Source organism: Diabrotica virgifera, chromosome 7 (genome assembly GCF_917563875.1).
Source record: "Diabrotica virgifera virgifera chromosome 7, PGI_DIABVI_V3a".
Taxonomy (NCBI): Eukaryota; Metazoa; Arthropoda; class Insecta; order Coleoptera; family Chrysomelidae; genus Diabrotica; species Diabrotica virgifera.
This window is the reverse complement of record NC_065449.1, coordinates 157,217,882-157,242,095: the sequence shown is the minus strand read 5'-3', so window position 1 is coordinate 157,242,095 and position 24,214 is coordinate 157,217,882. Positions and strand designations below refer to the sequence as shown.

At 35.5% G+C, this 24,214-nt stretch overlaps 3 protein-coding genes across 3 annotated transcripts; 1 reads left to right on the top strand and 2 right to left on the bottom strand.

Moving 5' to 3' along the window:
* Positions 1 to 509: 509 nt before the first annotated feature.
* Positions 510 to 1,772, bottom strand: LOC126888648 (uncharacterized). The gene has a single exon (XM_050657008.1). The coding sequence runs from the start codon at positions 1,770 to 1,772 to the stop codon at positions 510 to 512; it is 1,263 nt and encodes a 420-aa protein (XP_050512965.1).
* A 7,068-nt stretch (positions 1,773 to 8,840) lies between these two features.
* Positions 8,841 to 12,742, bottom strand: LOC126887696 (uncharacterized). The gene is made up of 2 exons (XM_050655350.1): positions 11,569 to 12,742; positions 8,841 to 11,511 (listed from the first exon to the last, which is right to left on the bottom strand). Exons 1-2 carry the CDS (start codon positions 11,869 to 11,871, stop codon positions 11,350 to 11,352), a joined length of 465 nt encoding a protein of 154 aa, XP_050511307.1. The 5' UTR covers positions 11,872 to 12,742; the 3' UTR covers positions 8,841 to 11,349.
* Positions 12,743 to 12,957: 215 nt separating this feature from the next.
* LOC126888647 (matrix metalloproteinase-16-like) lies at positions 12,958 to 14,337 on the top strand. Its single transcript, XM_050657006.1, has one exon. It carries the CDS (start codon positions 12,958 to 12,960, stop codon positions 14,335 to 14,337), a length of 1,380 nt encoding a protein of 459 aa, XP_050512963.1.
* Positions 14,338 to 24,214: the final 9,877 nt, after the last annotated feature.

Genomic DNA, 24,214 nt, shown 5'->3' with positions numbered 1-24,214 from the left:
GACAAACCAGTCACGCAGGCGATTCACATTTGTTTCTGCACATGAAAATAATCCAGCGGCATGACATGGGGGGTTTGCAGTAAAACCAAGATTTCCAGCAGCACGAGGCGTACCATCGAACTTGCAAACATCAATAATATGAGGAAAAATTCCAAAAACGTGGCGTTTCTTATCCAAATATTCTGCTTTTTGTTTCCCTCGAACGTAGATACAGTCAGCTGTATATAACAACTCGGTTTGCAGTATCTTATTTATTTCAGATAGTTCAACTTCTCCATCAGAGTACCGGATGCCTAGCAGATTCTTCTCCACGTATGATGCGGTCTTCTTATCCACATTACTTAGCGCATTGAATGGTTTCGGAGGCAAAAAGATGTAATGACTTCGTTTATAACCTATTTCAATGGAAAGTTCTTTAGGAACAAACCACCCATCCACAACGAATCCCTGAATATCTACGAATGCTATTCTCATGATGATTGCTCGTGTACTACTGACACCTCATGCATCTAATTTAGACTTTTTACAATTTCGGTGAGAGGGAAGTACTCCATTACACAGTCGTGAATAATAATACAATAGGCCTTGGTATTGTCGGGAAAACCGTTATTCGCTTCAATATCGAGTTTTACGTCAACGGTGGATGCTTTCATGCTTTCTTCTTGTTTCGAACAATCGATAACGAACAATGCACGATTCTTAAAAGCTGAGAAATCGAGTAGAGGTCGTTTTTGTTGGGAATGTATGTAGCTAGGATAAAATTCGGTATAGTTAAAATAGGCTTCATTGTAATCGGTTTTGCTAAAATCCAATTGCATTCTCTCGTTTGGCCAGTATTCTCCATTTAACGATAATCTAATACTTTGGATGTTGACATTGTCAAATAAAGTAGGATCAGCTGTAATCTTGTCGCGTTTGTTGGTTTGAAAGAAAACAATAACATAACGAGGTCTTTCAACTGATGTGCTAGTTTTAACAGCCCAAACTTCACGCCTGGCACCTCTCGTAATAGCAGGTAATTCATGTAATTCCCACTTTCTAAACGGAATAACTATAGGTTGATCTTGTTGAATAGATTTCATGAGTTCCAATTTAATATCATCATTGGGGAATATGTGCTTCACTCTAAGCTCAATATTGGTAATGTTAATCTTAGCGGTTGTAACAGTTGTAGTTTTGTCAGCGTTTTGTTTTTCTGTAATAACTATGCAATCGTTATCATTTCGAGCTCGAACTAGTCTTATTGTTTGACGACCACACGTAATCAATGGATAATCATTAAAAATGTTGAAAACATGCTTAAGAGGCATCTGTATGCTGAATGAATGATCTGCAGCGTTTAGAATTGGATCCTTAGGGTAATTCCATCCAGCCATAACCATATAATTAGAATCTTCTTGCGTATAACATGTCATGGCACGTACAGCACTTACGATGCCAGGATCCCGCACTGTTTCCATCTCCCTTGCGCTTTCGCTGTACGTACACGAATCGAAAAGGAAGGCACCCACATTATTTGCTAGTTTGACGCCACCATTTCCAGTTATTTCGAGTGATCCTTTAATGCATAACAAGGTTTCGCTCATTGCAAAAAACGAGTCAACTTGATTAATGCTAAATTCGACAATATCATTGCAGTTGAATGATTTGATGAATGGTGCATAAGTTCGGTATTCAGCCTTTCGAATCGATTCATCAAATATTGGCTTACGATAAATATCAAATATTGGAGGCATTGTGATGTTGTTTGAACGCGCTCTCTTTCCATACATTGTAGTCATTTTTTCAGTTTAAAACCCAACGTTTGTAAAAACAATTTGTTTGCGGACGTAAGATGTTGCTGCTTAGATGGTTGCACAACTAATGGTGTTCTGTAGGCAGATTGTTTAAGATATTGCTGCTGAGATGGTTGCACAACTAATGGCGTTCTCTGGGTAGATTGTTCTATTACTAATCCCATCTGCTTTTTGATCTAAGTTCCAGCACCAATGTGCTCTCTTCTCCTCTAAAGTTCACAGGTCGTCCTTCTTGATCGACAGCCAACACAGTGATATTGGTAATTTCACGCTGTGGCACAACAGGTAAATACAACAAATTGTGAGGGGTTTCGTCAATTGCGTACCCAGGATTTGATTGTATGACAAATTCGTAGAGCGTGTGAGCAGGTCTGTTACCGTCAAAGGCTCCGGTACTAATGTTGCATTCAAAGCGTATGCTAGATACTTTAATAATCCTAACAGGTAGATCTGAAGAATGTGTCTGTCTAGGATTTAGTATTACGGGAGAAAACCCTAATATTGTACCAAGACTGTCATTTGGTTGAAATGAAATTTTAAATTGACTGAAGATTTCGCACTGCAACGTATTGTGGTTAGGTTTTAGACTAAATATCATGTCAGGTTTAGATGTATTGGCAGCCCCCAATTTCTTTTGTATGTATTCCTCAATATCGATAATTTCATAACATCCATCGGGGAAATCAAAATGTTGCACTCGGTTATTGACATCGTAGTAATAAAACTTGCAATTTTCGATGTTTGGTATACTGTTGTAAGAATGGAAAAATCGAAGAGCTATTTCGTAATCTTTTTTCGGATCTAATACGATCGGTGTGGGAGGTTGAAACGAGAATATGTTATTCGTGCTGTTTACTCTCAACAACTGCGACATGATGACTGATTCAGGTCAAGAGATTAATAGGTTTATATACAGTAAAAAAACAAATTTATTCACATTTTTTTATTTGTTCTAAAGCAAGTTTACATAAATGACAAGATGCTTGAGAACCGGGTGGGCCATCACAATGAGTCCTCCAATCAGGTCTGTTGTAATGCACGAAGCAGGGAAGTAGTATCTGCAGGTTAAATTCTTGTCGATATTCCCCAGGCAATTTATGCCATATATATAACAATTCTATAGGTTCTACAGTTCGTATAATATAATCTAGCGGTATTAATTTTAGTTCTTCTTCACTGAATCCTTCAAAACGTTTTTTGTGAAACATATGGTCCAGAAGCAGTTCCATGCCTTTAATATGCTCCATTATATAAAAACTTTAGGCATAAATGTCCACAAATGATTTGATTGTAGGTTTGATACTGATGGTTATTATAGAAAATTTTTGTATGTGTACCTAGATATTTAACAAGTTCTTTGGTCGGCTTCAAATTACCAAATGAATCGAAATACTCTACGTCGTTGTTTATCTTTCTATATGCTACCCAATGTGTTCCGCTGTGTGATGATGCATCTAGATTAACTATTGCGCATTCACGTTTTCGAGGACCGTGTCTAGGCAGAGTGTCATTCATGAAAACACCTCGAAAATGTGGGATTTTAAGTGTTTTCGCGTAATGCGCAATCTCTAAGTCGTACAGCGGACGATTGGGTAGCTTTATTGGAAGTTTTTTTTCAGATACAAACCGAATCCGCCTCTTGGTTTCTTACGCAAGTACAGACCTGAGCCGATGTGTTCCATCGCCTTATTATGGCGCATATCCTCTTCCAATTTCTTTTGGGCGTTCTTTGCGTCAACCACAGTCTTCGCCACCCCTGCTGCACCACCGGCTAAAGCCCCCAATGCAGAAAGACCTGCAAATAGGGGTATGAGGGGTAGGAAACCTCCAGATTTTAGTGGCAACACTCGTGGAAGATCAACTGTTTTTCGTCCACCAAGTTTTTTAATTACCGATTTTGCTATTCGTACAGCTGTCAAAGCAGTATCTCTTAACGATGCTCCTCTCTTCATGGACTTTGCAATTTTAGGTACCACATCCCGATTGAAAGAATAACGTCCCTTTCTTCCACGACGACGAGGACATCCCATTCCCAACTTTCTTTTCGTTTTCATTCCACCGGTTACAAGTAAAGCAGCACTTTTTTCGCCAAAGCTAGCGTCCTTAGACTTGAATCGCTCCCAAGCCCTATCTTCCAATTCTTTATCGGCCTTGTGACGTTCTTCGAGAGATGTATGATGCGAATAAGCGATATCGTGTTGTTTACAAGCTGCGTCTAAAGGATTAATTCCCGGATCTCCGCGTGCAAGACGTTTTTTTAGTTTTGTTCCAGGTCCACAATACTGATAACCAGGAATATGAAGCTCAACTGGAAGTTTATTAATTAGAGAGTTCAAAAGACCTTCCCCTTTGAACACCAACATTGGACTGATGGTCATGCATTTGGTGACATTGGTAATATATTGTTCATATTTTTACTATGTTTAACACACGATGAGAGTCATTCAACAAGAGCAGACGTTACCAATTGATAATCTAGATATTGTACAGAAAGCAACCAACAGTAAACATGGAAAATTATTACCAAACTCATTCAGAGCCATTATTTGTGGTCCAAGTGGATGTGGAAAAACTAACGCCATGCTATCACTTTTATTTAGTCCAAATGGCGTCAAGTTTAAAAATGTCTATGTTTATTCAAAATCCCTCTTTCAACCGAAATACCAACTATTGCGAGATGCATTAGCGCAAGTCAAAGGTGTAGGGTATTTTCCATTTAAAGACAATGAAGAAATTATTGATCCCAACAAAGCTCAACCAAACTCTGTGTTTTTATTTGACGATGTCGCATGTGATGGCCAACACAAGATTCGTGAGTATTATTCCATGTGCAGACATAAAGATATCGATGCGGCTTACTTATGCCAAACATATTCAAAAATACCTAAGCAGCTAATAAGAGACAATTGTAACATGATTGTGCTGTTCAAGCAAGACGAGATAAATTTGAAACATATATTTGATGAACACGTATCGCCAGACATGTCATTTGATGAATTTAAAAAAATGTGTTCAGAATGTTGGAGAGATAGGTATGGTACTGTGGTAATTATGAAAGATTTTGCTCTCAACAATGGACGATATCGCAAAGGATTTGATAAATATATAAAATTGTAAGGTGTTTGTTTAGTCGCCAGCAAAATGCCAGATGATACGGTCGCCATTGCCCTTCGCAAGAAGAAAGTTACCGAATTGGCTAGATCAATTCGCAAAAAATATTTGGCATTGAAGTTAGGTAGAACAGATCAAGATGAGTCACTAAATAAACTTTTTAAACCAATCTCGAAGCCTCTCAAGGATATTGCTCAATCATCAAAAACGTTACATCATACTATCACTAACAAGTTTGCACATGTTAAAAAAGAAGAGGTGAAAAAGGAGGAGGATGAGGATGTATTTCTTGATGCACCCGAGGCATCTGATGAAAACATTCAAGAGCCAATCTCCGGTTCTAACGAGATTCCGATGGACGCCACAGACGAATATATCGACCACTATCCTCCAATAAGTCACAAGTACATAAAAGAATATTTGATAAAAGACGATAAAATCGATAAAAACTATGGTCCATTTTACGATAGTATTAGTGGCTGGATATTGGGAAAACGTCGAATAAACTTTGACAAAGACAATGGAGACATAGTAATAATTCGAGAACAGGATTTTGAAGAACGTAGGTTAAGTGGTACGCCAGGCCTATATCACCTTTTATTTTATGCCAACCCAAACCCAGAACAGTATAATGATGAGGATTTACAAAAGTATAAAACACTGCTGATTAACACAGAGATTCATCTGGATACCTTAGGACGCCTTAAAGGTTCCAGCGGAGAAAAATACCATGCTATTATTAAACCTCTATTCAAACCATCTGATGCAACAATGAAAAAGCATGCAACTCGTTCACAAAAAGAACTCGACCACAGAACGAAAACAGCTCGGTCAGCATCTTCATCTACGGTCAAAGGAACGGGGTTGGATGACTCTCGTTTAACATACAACGCTGCACCCTTAGAGTATATTTATTGGGATGACGTCAATGAGTTAGTTGATCGTCTTAAACTCTTGGTGGCTTCGAAAGACGCCGGCAACACATCTCACGACAATGAAATCGTGGCTATCATCAATGAACTAAAAGAAGCCAATATAATAGAGTAACTGAGAATGATGGTATCATTTCCATTATGAGTGTCGACAAATTCGGTCATCACTCTCGTAACAGTATCACCCAAAAGGCAGTACGAGTTACATTTCCACATACTCCTGCCGGAAACATTAATGCCGAAAATGTGAAAATTTGTAATGTTAAGGACCCATCAGAATATAGTGATGCTGCAACGAAAAAATACGTTGATAATCTAATAAATGAGATGCGTAGCGTATACTTTCCAATAATTAAAGCCCATGATGCGATATTAGATCAAAAATCCATTAATATAAAAGATTTAACAATCGGACTAAACGAAGTAAGAAAAGAAGTTCCACTGCTCGAGCAAAAGCTACAAAAAATAATCGCAGATGCTATGAATACACTAAAAAAGGATACGGAGAACAATATAAATAAGTTGTTGCAACAAAAAACTAATGATATACAGGATTTAGCCGTCGGACTAAACGAAGTACGAAAAGAAATTCATAAAACCACAGTTCCACATTTAGCGATCGAACTAAATCAAGTAAGAGAAGAGCTTCATAAAACCACAGTTCCACTTCTCGAGCAAAAATTGAAAAAAATAATCAAAGATGATGTGAATACACTAAAAAAGGATACGGATAAAAGCATAAAAGAAGCTGCAGAAACACTTGCAAACCATACGATGCACGATATGAAGATGGAACAGAGGTTAAAACAAGTGGAGCAAACATTACAGGATATAGTACGTAATATTGATCTATTGCGCACACATGTTGTAGATGTAGATGCTGGAAGTCGTTAATAAGAAAATGTCTACAGAAAAGGAACAGGTGGTGAACGAATTGCATAAACCAGCACGAAAAATCTATCCTCGTCGACGAACAATAATCAAAGGAATCGATGACTTGTGGCAAATGGATTTGGCCGAAATGCGTCCTTACGCACACCAAAATAAAAATTTTAAACTAATACTAGTCGTAATTGATTGTTTTTCAAAATATGTGTGGACACGCCCTCTAAAGACCAAGACTGGCGAGGAAATTACTCAAGCATTTTCGGATATTCTCGCCCATACTCGACGACTTCCGAAGAACCTCCAATCCGATCAGGGAACAGAATTTTATAACAGAAAATTTCAAAATTTAATGAAAAAACACGAAATTAATCATTACAGCACCTACACGATTAAAAAAGCCGCCATTTGTGAAAGAGTCATTAGAACGTTAAAAGCAAAGTTGTACAAGTATTTCAGTTTACATGGATCATACAAATGGTTAGAAGCTCTACCTGTAATTACCGAGGAATACAACAATACAAGGCACAGTAAAACGGGATACAAACCATCTCAGGTCAACAAATCCAACGAAAAAGCTATTTTAAACAAGAGTTATAGTCATTTAAAAATGGCTGGTCCAAGAAAATATAAAATTGGTGACATTGTGCGTGTTTCAAAGACAAAACATTTATTTGAAAAGGCCTACACGCCCAATTGGACGACGGAATTATTTAAAATTGTAAAAGTTAAGATAACAAATCCTATAACGTATTTGCTTGAAGACATGCACGGTATACCGATTAGCGGGGGGTTTTACGAAGAAGAATTACAGAAAACATTAAACCCTGACATTTACTTGGTTGAAAAAGTACTTAGACGAAAAGGCAATAAGATGTATGTGAAATGGCTCGGTATGGACAGCAAACATAACAGCTGGATTAACGTTAATGACGTAGTTTAGGAGGATCTATCTTTTAATCCGCCGCATAGCAATACATTTTTTGCAAAGAGGTTGTTTTTACCACAAGGAGTAGGGGACTATAAAAGAACTCATGCTTCAGTATCAATGTCAGTAAAAGTGAACATGAGCTCTCAAGATAGTGGGTATTCTTCAGGTGGCTCTCAAGATAGTGGGTATTCCTCAGGTGGTTGTGAATTTAGCATCGATATGCCTAGCAACGAAGACTATAATCAAGAATTAGATAGAGCTTTGGAAAATTATGAGGCTGCCGCCAAATCAGAAGTTTTCTACCTGCTTGCAACAAAATACACGTTATCGGGCTATGAAGTACAATGTGGTATAAGCCCTGCAAGATCATTTTCGCCTGCAGTGATTTTATCTCAACAATATAAACCTACCAGAATATCACTCAGCGCATACGAATGGTATTCCTTTATTTCAATCATCACACAACAACTAATTGATTTTTTCCAATCAACTGATGACCTCATGCACCCAACTTTTCCATGCGAAGAATACTGCACTGTTACCCCGATAGTTTACGATGATTGTAAATTCATTATTGTTAAGAAGCATGGTGTGGAGTACTATATGGATGAAGAAGAAGTGAAGCAAATTGTTGAACTTAACACTAGTGTGCTATCACCTCGTATGCAGTTGTTAGAAAATTTGAACTTTTGTGAATATTATTATAATGTTTTAGATTTTTGTAAAAATGCTGCAGATAGTTTAAACCCCTTGCAAATATTGTATGCTTGTTGTTCTATAATGCCAGATGATATGACAAACAATGCTCTTAGGGAGTTCATTTATTTTTATAAAATTAAGGTAATTAATGATTTAAATAAATGATAAAAATTGCAAATTTGGAGTTTTATTTCACCTAAAACGTGACGTTTTATCGTAAAACATATAAGATTCACATAAAACGTAACGTTTTATCATAAAAAGTATAAGATTTTTATTATGATGTGATGATAAGGCGCTCAGAGCAGCAGTGGTCTAACCCACGCCCCACATTTTTACGAAAACACTCTTATTACGTTAAAGCCATCTCTTAATGGATAACTTTAATGTAATAAAAGGGTTTTGGTAAAATTGTGGGATGTGGATTAGGTCACTGTTGCTTTGAGCGCCTCATATGAGGGAAGTGCTCATAATAAAACAAATAAAAATGTTTACATATATCTTTATTATAGAATAAAATACAGAAAGAAAAATAACATTATATTATCTTTATTATTTACAAAAAAAGAGAGAAAGAGAGATAGTAGCTTATGGATATTCGACACTATCATTCGTCTCAAAAGAATCAATATTACTGCCTACTTCAGACTTCTGGTTCAGAATCATCAAACCTGTTATTTCTAGGCATTTCATGTAATGCATTAACGCAAGACTCGTAATCTTTTAAATCGAATAAAACGTGAGTAAAACAACTATTGCACCAATAATATGGTTGCTGATATACGCATTCAACGATATCATCAGCATCATAAACTTCGTGAGTATGGTCGTAACGCACCAGTAAAAATTTATTTAAGGTCTCATGAGCATTTTTGAATGCAAAAAAACATGATTTACATACGTTTAGGCGATGCTGCTTAAGATAATATCCATTAGCCCATACACAATAACTGGAGTGTTCATCTTCAAATATACTCCCCCAATCTGACTTTCCTAATACGACATTTCTTAAATGTGACGGTATGTGTTTAGAGCAAGCAATAAATTCTATTCCTTTATATGAAGGAATAGGATCATTTTTAGCACTGCTTATCATCGTTTCCCATTTATATAAAGGAAATTTTTTTAATATTATTTTTGTTAATGTCCACGGCAAGGGGGACTGCTCGATGAAATATGATGCTGATACTGTTGTTTCACAGATTTTTTTGATAGACAGGTCGGTCAATGATGGAACATTCATCTACATCATCTTCAAATATACTCCCCCAATCTGACTTTCCTAATACGACATTTCTTAAATGTGACGGTATGTGTTTAGAGCAAGCAATAAATTCTATTCCTTTATATGAAGGAATAGGATCATTTTTAGCACTGCTTATCATCGTTTCCCATTTATATAAAGGAAATTTTTTTAATATTATTTTTGTTAATGTCCACGGCAAGGGGGACTGCTCGATGAAATATGATGCTGATACTGTTGTTTCACAGATTTTTTTGATAGACAGGTCGGTCAATGATGGAACATTCATCTACAAAAAAAAATCTATTCTAAAATACTGTAACGTCCCAATGGTAGGGTTCTAAAACTATTTGGAATTAAATATCTTTTATCGTCATAAGGACTTAGCGCAATTTTTGTTTGTTCTATACTATAAACGTTATGGCTATATGACCGAATGGAGTGTCGAGTAGCAGTTTGTTCCTTAAAATCATTTAAACAGTTTACATAATCATCGAATTTTATAACATTTTTTACTATATTATATTTAGTCCCTTTTGCTTTTTTAGTGATTCGACCAGATTGAACTTTAAAAGTATACATTTTTGATCGTAATCCCACAAATTTTGTCATAATTTCTCCTTTATTTTCATCCTTCATTACTCCTAAAACTTTTTTATTTACTCGAGGAATATTATAGATATTATCTACAGCGTAATCGGATGTATCAAATTTTGATAGATCTTGTTTTATTACTTCCTCATATGCATCATGACAGTACAGTTCATAAATAAAGCTATCGGTATCCATATACATTAAATTACATTTATCTGCGCCCAATTTTGGAAGCATATAGTCGTAATGAAATTGGTACATACATAATTTTGATATATCTAAAACAGTCATGCCAATGTACAAGGGTTTATTAAAAACTAGATCTGATTTAATCAGTTCTATAGCTACTAAATTGTCATTGAATATTTTTCTGCTATGAAACCGGGCACTAGAAATTAAATTTTTAGCACCATATCGCCCATTCCATGATCTGACTAGTTTTACTATTCTATGTTTCCTGTTGAAGATTTTCAAAGAATTATCATTAATATGAGACAGGAATTAGTCTTGATACGAGAAAAAGATGATATTGATGCTATTATTGCTACAGATGAAACAGAAAAACCAAAAATTGAAATTAATAAACTTTATTGGAATGTACCTCATATTTTACCTAATATTAGCGAACAATTGCGGCTAAACAAAATAGTTCGTAATAATACGGAACTACCTATAAAATTTAGAAGTTGGGAATTAATTGAATATCTCACTTTAAATAATTCAACACGTCATACTTGGCCAGTAAAAACAACTATAAAATTAGAAAGTCCTCGTCATATTGTAGTAGCTTTCCATGATGGTCGAAAAGGAAAAATGCTGAAAGATATGAGTAAATTTGATCACTGCAATTTAACAAATATTCGTATGTTCCTTAATTCTGAACGATATCCTTATCATGGAAAAGAAAAATTATTTAAAAAAATACATTGCTATTCCTTTATACGAATTGGATGTACAACCAACATTAGAAGTTAAGGAACCTGCTTGTTTTTATCATAATAGTGAAAAATGTATTTGTGCTTTATCTAATGTATTTTGGTTGTATGATACTTTTTTAATGCAAAAATAAAAATATATTATATTATTTTTTGTTTTATTTCTTAATTATAAATAAATAAAAGAGTCAATTAGTATTATAATAATTTATTAAAACAACAATTACATAGTGTACGGTTTACTTATGGGTGTCCTTAAGTGCAGTTTACTAAAAGACTTAAACATTATTTGTTTATCTTCAAATTGTTTTATTTTTTCCTTTAGTTCCTTGATCTTTTTCATAAATTCCTCCAATTTTAACGATATGTTGTTTTGAAATGAAAACTACAAAATAAAATATATTATTTATTAATTATATCTACATGTATTTACAGTATCTACCCCTTCATCTTCAGTAGGTAGAACATCTTTTAGGTCATTTAAGAAATCAGTCAGCCCTAGATTTTTTATTTTTTTTAAAAAGCAACACATGCATATTACGTCAGAGAGATAGTCTTCACATATTCTTGCTCCCTTGTGGTATTTGGTAGCTTCTTCGTTACACTCTTCTACCGTGTACCTTCTTGTTCTTATAACAGCTCGCTCGGCTTCGTACTCAAACTTATCCGCATTGTCAATAAAAACCCATTTCAGGTTTCTAATTGCTTCAACGACATCGAGTACTTTTCTACCACACGCATCCATGACTAAAAATTAACAAAGAATAATTACAAAGAATGACGAATACTTGGCATTCAGCATGCTAACATCAAGGGTTTTTTTTTTTTTTTTTTTTTGTAGAAAATCAAATGTCGAAATAATAAATCCCATCTGGAATGAAGGGATAAATAGCAGAGCAGAAAACATTAATAAAAACAAACAAGAAAAACCGAACAGATTTAACAAAGAATAATTATGAGAAAATAAAAAAGATTAATTGTCATGTTGGCATGAGGTCTTTTTGTAGACAATCAGGTGCTAAAATAATAAATCTCATCTGGAATGAAGGAATTTTATAAATAGCTGACCAAAAACTTGAAAAACCGAAAAGATTTAAAAACGAATAATTACGAGAAAATAAAAAATAAATGTCATTCAAAATGACGATAGTTAGACAATTATTTAATGTCGAAATAATAAATCTCAGCTGGAATGAAGAGATTTTATAAATGGCGGAGCAGAAAACATTAAGTTTTATTCAAAATCAAACAAGAAACATCGAAAATATTTAATAAAGAATAATTAAGAGAACACTTACCTTTGAAAACTAGTTGAACCACAACGAGCGCACACTAACAGTAGGGAATAGACTATGGAATATACCGTCCTGAGGTGCATTTTGAAATTTATATGGTTGCGTGCCTCACCCTATGACGTGTTGTAGAATGTTTGCGTGCGCAAAATTATATTCAGTTTTATCATTGTAAAATCATTGAAAAATTCCAACATTTTCTCTGCACATGATAAGAAATATAGCTCAATAACAAAATGCGGTATGATAACGAAGAATTGCATAGTAATGTGATTAGACCTTCAACCGCTATTTCCTATGCGATATGTGAATTATCAATTTTAATTATTTTCAACGATTTTTACTTCAAATATTTTCTTAAATAACTTTACCAAAAAATTTTGGGTTTAGTATAAATCGAGATGCTTGTCTGTTTACATGTCTTATTGTTGCTCTCTGTATCTGTGTATGCAGAGAATAGCACTCTGGAGTATGCTAGTTCTTTTCTTAAACGATTTGGATATCTAAATACATCAAGTAATGCTATTTCTAGTATAGATATGGCCTTAGTTGAATTTCAAGAAAGATACAATCTTCCGGTGACCGGAACATTAAATAATGATACTATGAATATGATGATGAATAAGCCTCGATGTTCTGTTGGCGACAATAACTATGCAATTCATTCGAAGTGGAATAAAACGACATTAAGTTGGTATTTTCCTCAAGCTGTTAGTAATCCAGTTTATATACATCTTGCTGAAGACGCTTTCGTTAGATGGGAGAAAATATCTAATTTAAAGTTTAAACGAGTAATAATACCTTCTTCAAAGCCGGATATTACTATAACTGTGGTGTCAAATAATCATAGTTTTCGAGCAAGTTGTCAAGGAACCTCTAAATGCCCATTTAATTTCGATGGTCCTGGAAAAGTATTAGCTCACGCATACTATCCTGGCGTAAACGATTGCATCGAAATCCATCTTGATGCCAATGAACGGTGGTATGCAGGAAATGGCAGAGCTCCTGATGGTGAAGCCAATTTTTTGGCTGTCCTACTGCATGAAATTGGTCATACCCTTGGACTAGAACATAGTAATAGCGATTCGTCTATTATGTATCCTTGGTATCAACAAGATGTGACAAGTTTTGGTGATGATGATAAAAAGGCAATGAGCAGGCTATATGGACAAACAGAAGCCCCCACATCGATGTCAACAGCCCCAGTTACGCAAACAACACTTTCGAAAAATAGGATCTATTTGCCGACAACACCTGCAATAAAAAACATCTGTCTACTTCAGTATCCCGATTTCATGTTTCTAGCTACATCTCCACAGTTTCCAAATTATCGCATGTACGTTGGGTCTGACAAATATTTATGGAAGTTTGATTTAAATGAGATGCGTCTTCCACAACATCCAGAATTAATTACTGATTATCTCCCTAAAGAGTTGAGGTTTACGCAAGTTTCACATGTTTTTCAGAATTCCGAGGGACACTTAATAACTGTAAGCAATAATCGGTATTACGACGCATCTTTCCCTAATTTACAACTTCAAAAAAGTTTTATGTTTCCTTCTATACCTACGAGAACCAAAATAAATGCCTTATTTCAAACAAACAGCGGTCAAACATATTTATTGTACAATGATAATTCATACATTGAATTTAATGAAGCTGGAGATGTCTTAAACCGCGGCCCAATAAATGATCTCTTCCCCGGAATACCAAATAAAATAACATCAGCATTCCGGTACACGGATGGGTTTATTTACTTTTTTCAAAACAATACCTATTATAAGTACAGCGAATACACACGTAAAGTTGTAGCAGCAGGAACGTTCAGTTGGGGGCTTTTTGGGATACCCTGCCCTGAAGACGGTCTATTAAAACAATTAAAAACTTTGTTAAACAAAATTGTAACTATATACGAATAAAGATTGCTGTGTTCCTTTTAAGTTCTTTTAATAAAAAATTGTATTATGTTGTTGTTTTATTTAAATTACAAAATTACCAGCCGCGCGCTTCATATCTACGAGATCCTTCCTCGAAAAAATTAAGGTACCGACCGCGCCTCTGGTTCGCGCAAAGCGAAAAATTAAGGTACCGATCGCACATCTGGTATCGCGCACCGCTGCGCCGCCTGTGTTCCTTTTAAGTTCTTTTAATAAAAAAATTGCATTATGTTGTTGTTTTATTTAAATTCCAAAATTACCAGCCGCGCGCTTCGTATCTACGAGATCCGCGAAAAAGGTACCGACCGCGCATCTGCTTCGCGTTCCGCGAAAAATTAAGGTACCGATCGCACATCTGGTATCGCGCACCGATCGATCAGCGCTAGAACGCCGTCACATCGGAACGCGCCCCATCGGACGTCGTCACATCGGAAAGCGCCCTTTTGACACTATGCCGCCATGTTTTTTTGTATTCGTTATCTCCCGCCCATTCCAACGAGCCGTCGTACGTTTAAATCGGACCAATAGCAGCAGAGATACCATGTTTCTCTCTCTAACACACATACTTTCCTATATCAGCTGTGACATCACATACCTCTCTCTCTAACACACAGAATTCCCTATATCTGTAGTGACACCCGTTTAGATCATCTACTACAGGCTGCTCCGTTTGAGAAAACTCATACTCTCAAACTTTGAGAAAATACTCATTCAGTTTCGACCAACCCTGTATTAGCTAAAATTAAACGTTTTGCTAGATTAATAGTTTTTAACAATAATAGATTATATTAAAAATCACTTGAACATAAATTGATTTTCTGATGTCAAATCACTACAATTATACAGGGGGTGAATATTGCTATAAAATTTGAAAATAAAAACGTAATTATCTTTTAAACTACTTCGTATAACATCACAAAACCTAATATTTTAAGAAATAAAACATAGAGGAGAATCTAAAAATGTAAAAATATACAGGGTGTTCCATTAAACAAAAGATAATTTTGTTTCACCCTGTCAATATGGGTGGCCCTGTATATTTGGAAATGTATTTAAATTCTGATATTATCTATGCCCCAATCTCACTTAAATAAACTTTTTCGTATCTCCTACAACAAACGACTAATTGGACTTCCCACAACCTGTATACATACAAAATCTCCGCTATAAAATTTTTTCAAAGAAGATGTTATTGTTTTTTTTAAAATAACTCCGTTAAATTTTGACACATGAGATTTATCCAAACACCACTACAAAGCTAAGTAAAAGTTCTATAACACTGTATTAAACATAATTTTCTAAATACTTTATTTTTTTTAATACAAGGTGAAAGGGCCCCGGTTACATGCTTCTCGCAGTAAAATTTAGGTTTTAAATGTTTCTATCTCGGTTATTTTTTGTCGTAAAAATATTAAAAAAAGAAAAAGCTTAAATAAAGTTAAAACTAAAACTTTGTTCTCTACCATTTTTTAAGTATATCGAGTATTTTTGGAGTTATTATCAAAAGAAAATGAAATTCACGAAAATTTGAAAAATTCTAATTTTTTTAATCGTATTTTTTTTTAAATATGCATTCTAAACCGGTCAAAATTGTTGAAGTTATTACTCATGTTAAAATAAATAAAGTTTTAAATGGGTTACTATAAATTTTAATTTTTGTGGAAATGACGTATGTTTCATTTTTCATTCTTCCCTAAAAAATCTGAAAGGGTCCTTTTATTTCCATCATAACTTGCTTAATTTTGATGCTATCGGCTTCTTATATAGCTTTTTGATAGTTACCTTTAAGTACTTTATTAAAATGTTTAATATCTATATTTAACAAAGTGCATCGTTTTCCTGTTATTTAAGCTTGGATACTAAGATTTGAGTACTCGCGGAAAAAAAATATATTCAATTGCATATAACTCACTTTGTATACGTAATAAAGGATTTTTCAAATAAGGAGCTTATTTATTTTTATATTGTCTTCGATTTTGGTAATAACAACTTTTTTGAAGAAACTTATGGTTTTTGAGTTACTTATGAAAAACTGCTTTAAAACTTGGATTTTTTTCAGGAAAAATCAAAACTTTTGATCATTAATAACTCAAAAACTATTGATTTATTGAAATAACTTTATATAACAAATTTTACTTATAATTTGTCCCTCTATCGATTAGTGGTATTATTTTTAATAAAATAATTTCCACCCCCGAAAAGGGGTGGCATCCCCCCCAGGGTAAAGGCGCAAGTTGGCATCATGTCACCTTTGTTTCTTGAGGTATCCTCTACATACTTACCAATTTTCATGAAAATCGATGGAGGTTCAACGAAATCGGAGGTGAAAACCTTCATTGACTTCACTATAATTACCAGGTCATTATATGCTTCGTTAACTACCAAAAGGCATTTGATTGTGCAGTTAGGCTGCACTCAAAAAAATTTAGTTCGTAATATTGATTAACAGTGATTATTGAATATTATTTCATTGTAACAACAATTTAATTTTTTGTATCAACGAACTTTTAGACATTGATCAATATATTTGGTTATTGGCACAATGATTGAATAATAATTATTGTGAAAATTCCACACCTGTAATTTTGAACCAATCAAAATACGTTATTTTGACAGATCACCATGGCAACGGAGGTATTTTATCGGAAATTTTTTGCTCGTGGGGTACCCAACAGCGAATTATAGTGGAAATTTTTTGACGTTTACAATAACAGAACATTTTTGACAGACTGGTTTTTATTTGTTTACATAATTTAGTTTTGATTCATTTTCTATCACTTGTAGTTACTCAAAACTTATGTAAAATTGAAGAATATACTATTTTCTATCTTGAAATGGTATTCCCATGCAACTACAATGAGTAGAAATTACGAATTTGAAAGCCTAAATAATTGCTGACAAAGCTATGGCGCGCTATTAATCTGTTCATGCAGCTTTGGATTTTCAAATGCAAATTTGGTGTGGAATTTTCTTACCGAATACCACGCGAAGTCAAATTAATATCCGGAAATTTTTTTTTGATCATGAATATTTTTAGAAAATTTCCCTCGTCTGCGACTCGGGAAATTTTCAAAATATTCATGATCTCAAAAAAATTTCCGGAAATAATTTGACCTCTAGTGGTATTACTAGTGAAAATAACTAGAGTACATTAATCAATAACACTCAATTTATTCAGACAATAAGTTAGTTTCGTATGTTTAATAAATAATGGTAATTTTGGCAGCAAAGCACTTTCTTGATTTCGTAGATGATAAGAATTTTTTTTTATTTGTTTTTAAATGCAAATTGTCACATCACAAAAAAAGTAACACTAAGCATTTTTGTCGAAAGAACAAACGTGAGAGGAGTTTTAAATGACTATCAACTCCTAGTAGGTTTGTGATAAGAAATTACCTTGGTTTATCGTGACAATATAGAGATCTCATTAAAACAATGCACAAATGTTTTTAATATAGAGTAATATTTGATTATTCCATAGATGTAAACTGATTGTTGTGACAACGAATGCATTAGTCAATCTACTACTGCGTTTAATAACCACAATCAATGCGTACATGGTAACAATAAACGAAGTTGTTTAAACAATAAACGTTTTGCGCGACCATTTGAAATGTAACGGCTTTTCCTCGTCGTTTTTTGTTAAACAATGCTGTTACCTCTGCCGAACTGATGAATAATTTCATTTCGTTTCCAAGTGTAGTCCGTACTCGAAGGAAGTTTTCGTGTGTCTATTATCGTATTCATTTTGGAGGTGACGATAGTTTGGAGAGACTAATTGTTTCTGGAAGCGTTCCGGGGAGAAGATCAAGATTTTTTTAAAACCATTCATTTTAAAACCGCCCACCTTTTTGCACATAAAAAGAACACTTTAACGACGTTCTACACCTTCGGCAAAGAATTAAGGATTTGCATGAAATTTTAGTATGTTATAGTTTACTTCAAAAAACTAAGACTTTATTTTTTAAAAACTCTTTTACCGTGCCTTTAATTACTATTAAGTGTCAAAGTTAAGTTTTAACATGGACTCTTATGGGAATTTTTAAAAAGTTAATAACTTTTGACCCAAGTTTACGATTTTTAATTATTTGTGCTTAAATTAAAGGATTTTTTGAAAGGAATAACATATTAAAAAATGAGGATTGTTTACCGTACCATTTATTTTTAATTTATTTATTATAATTAATTTCGTAATTTATTCCGTAATTTCCGTAATTTATTATAATTTATTTTGATAAAGTATTCAATACTGAAACATATGATTTGAGTATTCTGCTATAAATGCATTGTTACCAACTTTCGCTTGCATATAAGTTTCCCCCCCTTTCCTCTGAGAGGCATACCCCGCAACGAAGATGTAGAACGTCTTTCAAGCACAACAAAAGTTAATGGTAGCATTACACACCTAAAATCGACCGTTTCTCTGTTATTTCAAGTTAAATACACTGATTTGAGCATGCACCAAGAAAACAAGTATTTTTCACTTACCATATCTCTTTTTATTTTATAACTAGAAGATTCATAAAGGAAAGAATCTCTTTGATGTTTTATAAGCTACAATTATATTTTATTTAGTTTTTTTAGTTAGATGCATAGTTTTTAAGGTATTCGCAAAAAAACCGTTTAAAAAGGTGTTATGTTTCAATGAGAATGGCCAATTTTCAACCAGGAATGACTAAAAACGTATCGAGTTTTCGAAAAAAAAAACTATCGAACAGTTTTTGCTTACTATTAGTTTCTCTAGTAACATCCGTAGTTATTTAAGCAAAAAATTTTCCACCCCCGAGAAGGGGTGGGAACTGCCCCCAAGACAAAAGCACACATCGGTATAGGGTAGACTTTATTTCTTGGGCTATTCCCTACTTACTGTGAAAATATCACGTAAATCGATACAGTAGGATGGAATTCGGAGCCACATACCCTCATTAACTGCCCTAATATAGATTGACAAAAAAAATATTTGAATGACCGGCAAATGTACTCGGATTGCTCGATCAAATTTAGCGTCGTAATGACTACAACTACGACGATAATGGTTAAATGGATTATAATGTTGGAGCTTGATAACTTCTAAAATGCTTACCCGATTTTGATCACTATAAATATGAGTTTGAAACGTATTGCCAAGTAGTATATGATGCATCCAAGGTCAAGTATGATAACTAAAGGTATAACAGGAATTACTCAGCTTGAAAAATCGTTTTTTCAAATACAAATATAAGTGATTGATGTGATCGTTCATGGGTATTCTTTCATTTTTCCTGCTGTATTTAATTCGAAATACATTTTACTGCTGTCAGAAAACAAAAAAAAAATGTTTATTTCAATAATATACATTGCTTTCGCCTAAATTAAATAATCAAACTGCTAAGAGGCAGGTGGGTGGCAGCTTTATTATTGAATTTAAGCGAAAAACAATATTTATTTATGAAATAAACATTTTTTCCTCTTTTCGGACAACCATAAAATGTATTTCGAATTAAATAAATTATATACATTCTTCTTTTTGTCTCAATTAATATAATTCAAAAAAAAGTTTGGGGCACCCTGTATAAATATTTATGTTAATATTTATATTAGTGAATAGAGAATTGAATAACCTTTCAAATGGGCTATCACACGACCCCTATTCTTATTTTAAAAAATCATCGATTGCGTCATCACGCCCAGATGGATGACATCACTAGTATGATATATGTATATGCCAAAATATTATAATTTAAAAATAAAAATCGACCTGATTCGTAATCTATCTCCAGAGTCGCCTGTTCTTGAGAAAATTAATTTATTCGAACTCAAACGTCCTCATTGTACCTATAAGTTCAGATGCTTATATCTTGAAACCATGTTTTTTTGGAGCTACGCGCCCAGTAAGTATTTTGTTCTACACAGCGAGGACTATCAGAATCCAAAGTTTTAGAGCATTTGATAGAGAGCCATTCCCCATAAGGTTTCTGTGCGGTCCTTTCTGAGCTCAGTAACTTTTGAATGGTATAACCGGTTTTCAAAATTAGACATGCGTTAGAAAGGTAATGATCAGTACTATCAGAAGCCGCAAAGGTCGGACTTGGATTTTTAAAATTTTTGGGAGTTTTGGGGACGAGAATGAAAAACATACCCTAAATGGGAAGGGCCGTAAAATCCACACCCTTGGACCGAAATGGATGGTTGACATATGGACGGGAGAGTCTTTCTCTATACTTAAAGATGGGATTTAGCCCAATACAGTCAGATTTAAAAAATCAAAAAGTTCGTGTATAAATCTGTTCGTTAGAATTGAAAGAGCGGAAGTCCATTTTAACAGTAAATGGAGGTATGCAGCCAATAATACACTTAAAGATATTATCTTTCGAACGGTGCTTAATAGGTGGTTGTGCAGGTAATACATATTACTAAAATTGCAAGTCGGATGTCCACTATGAAATTTGTTGCAAAAGTCTTATGTGGTACACCGGTCTTATTTGCATGGCACACTGATTCTTAAAAAGACGGTAGTCCAATCTCTATTGTCAACCGACTGTCAGAACTGGGTAAACGTAAAAATAATGTAAAAATTATATTTAGAGTGGATTAATGAGAAGTATGCAAAAGAACTTGTAAAGAAAAGTATGTACCGGGATATACATTCATTTCAAGCCCCCTAACATTGATAAATGTGACACCTGTGACAGTTTTGAAAATAAGCGAAAAGATGCAGATACTAATGAAGTTGAAGGTCTTTTAAAGAAAAAGGCAGATCACTTGAACGACGCATAAAACAGATACAAGTTAAAAAGGCAGGATAAGATAAGATGCAAACAGAATTTAAAAGAAGTCGTAGCAATGATGGATTTGCAAAAATGCCTCCCGCCCCCACACCTATGTTAACTAATGGAAATCGTTCTATTTAAAACAGTTATGGACATTTAATCTTATTGTTTATAATGGTAGTAGCAAGCAAGCAAGCAATTTGATTTAACCCGACCTGTGGGATTTGTTCACCCTCTCGAAGGAGTACATTCGGGTGTAACAAGTCATTGGGGCGAGGTGTTTTGACCCGAGTTATACAGGGATCATCCCACCTCGCTCCAATGCCCCAGGCCATCCCTTTCCCCCCCATAGCACGCTGATGCGCGATGGAGGCACAACTATCGTAGCCAAATGCTCTTCACAATGGAACCCTGGGTAATAAGATTCCACTGTGGTATCCTAATCGAATGCAAAAAACTAGGCCCAGCGTGATGCGCTCTATGCCTTTATCTTCTTAATAACTTATCCGCGGTACTAAAAATTGCTTGCTTGGGCCCCGAGTCATCGTGCCGAGCCCCACTGAGCCCTGTTGGGCCCTGCTGGGCCCCGCCCGATGACTCGATGCTCTAATTTTTTTGTGTTTTTGGTTTTTTTAATTTTTTTGGGGGCTTTCGCCATTTTTTTATTTTATATGAATTTTTTTGGGGGCTTAAGGCCCTTCTAATTTTCTAATATTTGCTTACCTTGGAGGTGGTCGTGGTACTTGGACTTCGTGGGTAACGCTATCTTCGGCACTTGTTTCGAGCTACGAACACACTACTATCACTTATCACTTTTAGTTTATCCTATAATTTGTTGTTTCGGGCGTCTGTGCTTCCATCGGTGGAACTCGTCGTATCTTAGCGTCTCTCGCAGTATGTAATTTGGGTGATGTTCTAATTCTGCGAATTTGACCCTTGCCTTGTCTGTCATGGTTTCTGTGACTCTCACCTGTTGGAGTTCTCTGAACAGGAATCTTTCAGCTACGTATCTTGGGACTCTGACGGCCTCCCTCAAGCTGTTGTTATGGACTGCTTGGATCTTCTTCTTGTGTGTATTACATACGTGTCCCCATGCGAGAGACGCATAAGTTAATACCGGTAGGATTATACTATTTATCAATCTTAACCTTGTTTTGAGTGTTAGTTTACTTTTTCTGCCTGTGAGTCCTCTTAGATTCGCTCTTGCTATGTTGGCCTTCTGGACTGTGGCTTCTACGTGTTTTTGGAAGGTTAATCCTTTATCCATAATGACTCCTAGGTATTTGGCTTCGTTTTTCCACTCGATGGGCCTGTTCTGCACCCTCAATTGTTCCTCTGGCTGCTGTCTCCCTTTCTTGTATAGAACCGCTTGTGTTTTCTCTGAATTTATGGCTATCTTCCATTTGATACACCATGCTTCAATTTCTTCTAGTGCAGTTTGTAGGTTGGTCACTGCTATATCTGCGTTTCTATGCTTGGCCGCTATTGCTGTATCGTCGGCGTAGAGGCTCATGAGGGTACCTGGTGTTCTAGGTACATCTGCGGTGTATATCATGTACAGCAGGGGTGACAAGACCGCTCCCTGTGGTACTCCAGCCTCCGGGATTCCGAGTTCGGACAGGACTTGTCCTATCCGAATCCTGAACCTCCGGCCGCCCAAGTACGACGAGATTAGCCTCGTCACCGCTCCGCTGTACCCGTAATCCCGCATTTTGAATAGGAGCCCCTTGTGCCAGACTCTGTCGAATGCCTTGCTTACATCCAGGAACGCTGCTCCAGTGTACTGCTTATCATTGAAACCGGCTGCTATGTACTCGGTTAGCCTGAGGACTTGTAGTTCGCTGGAGTGCTCTGCTCTAAATCCGAATTGAGCCTCTGGGATGATATTTAGTCGGGTTGTTTCCGCTTGCAGTCTGCTGAGGATGACTCTTTCCACTATCTTGCTGATCGCTGGAAGTAAGCTGATTGGCCTGTAGTTCTGTGGGAATGTGTGATTCTTGCCAGGTTTTGGAATCATGATGACACGGGCCTCTTTCCATCTGTTTGGGAATGTCTTGAATCTTAATATTGCGTTTATAATATTTGTGAAATACACTATAGCTTTTCTGGGCAAATATTTTAGGGCTCTGTTGGTTATTTCGTCGAGGCCAGGCGCTTTTCTCGGTGAACTATTTTTGATATGTTCATTGATTTCTTCCGGTGATGTTGGGGGGATGAAGTCCTCTGGGTCTTCTGGTCCTTCTTCTTGTTCTTCGACTTCTTCCAGGAAGTCGTCGTCTTCATCTTGGTGGAAGTTCAGTCTGCATTCATCTTCGAGTGTAGTCCTCATTGCCTCTGCTTTGTCTTCTATGGTGTATACCATGCCGTATCTTCCATGTAGTGGGGGGATGGGTTTCCTGTCGCTTCTCAACATTTTCTGGAGCTTCCAGACATTTCTCATGTTTGAGTCTTGTTCTTCCATCTCTTGTACAAAGTTGTCCCATTTTTCGCTACGGTGGAGTTTTAGGGCCGTTTGGACCTCCCTATTTAAAATATTTGCCCAGGATTTATCTACTCTGTTTCTTGTTCTTTTTGCTGTTTTCTTTGCTCTATTTTTTTCCCTTATCAACTCTTGTGTTTCTTGTGGTATGTCTTTGAATCTTCCCATGAATATCTCGACATCTTCCTCTGTTGTGCTGTTTCTAATTGCCTCTTGGATGATATTTTCGAACTCTAGGACTTTTCCTTCTATTTCTTCTGGATTGTTTATTACTGGCACTATGTTTATTCCTTCACTTACTAACCTTTTGTAGTTAGTCCACTTTATTTTCTTTTTTGTTCTTTTTGGCGGGTTTGTCTCTTCCCATGTTCCGATTTCTAATAGGATGGGGTGGTGGTCAGTTGATCCTTCGTCCAGCGTGATTAATTCTGATTGCAGTCCTAGGTTTTTGGCTACAACTAAGTCGATGTGTGTCGGAAGTGCGTTTCCTGGGTAGTGGGTAGGTTCTTCTGGGCCCATTGCTATTGTGTCTTCGTTGTTTTCTATGTATCTGTTTAGTAGTCGTCCATTCCTGTTCGTAGCTCTGTCGTTCCAGTTGGGGGATCTTGCATTCAGGTCTCCTATTATGATG

Coding starts and splice junctions, on each gene's coding strand:
- LOC126888647 (XM_050657006.1), top strand. CDS start 12,958: ATGGCCTTAGTTGAATTTCAAGAAAGATACAATCTTCCGGTGACCGGA.
- LOC126887696 (XM_050655350.1), bottom strand. CDS start 11,871: ATGGATGCGTGTGGTAGAAAAGTACTCGATGTCGTTGAAGCAATTAGA. Junction 11,512..11,568: donor TACCTACTGAAGATGAAGGG/GTAGATACTGTA, acceptor TTTATTTTGTAG/TTTTCATTTCAAAACAACAT.
- LOC126888648 (XM_050657008.1), bottom strand. CDS start 1,772: ATGTATGGAAAGAGAGCGCGTTCAAACAACATCACAATGCCTCCAATA.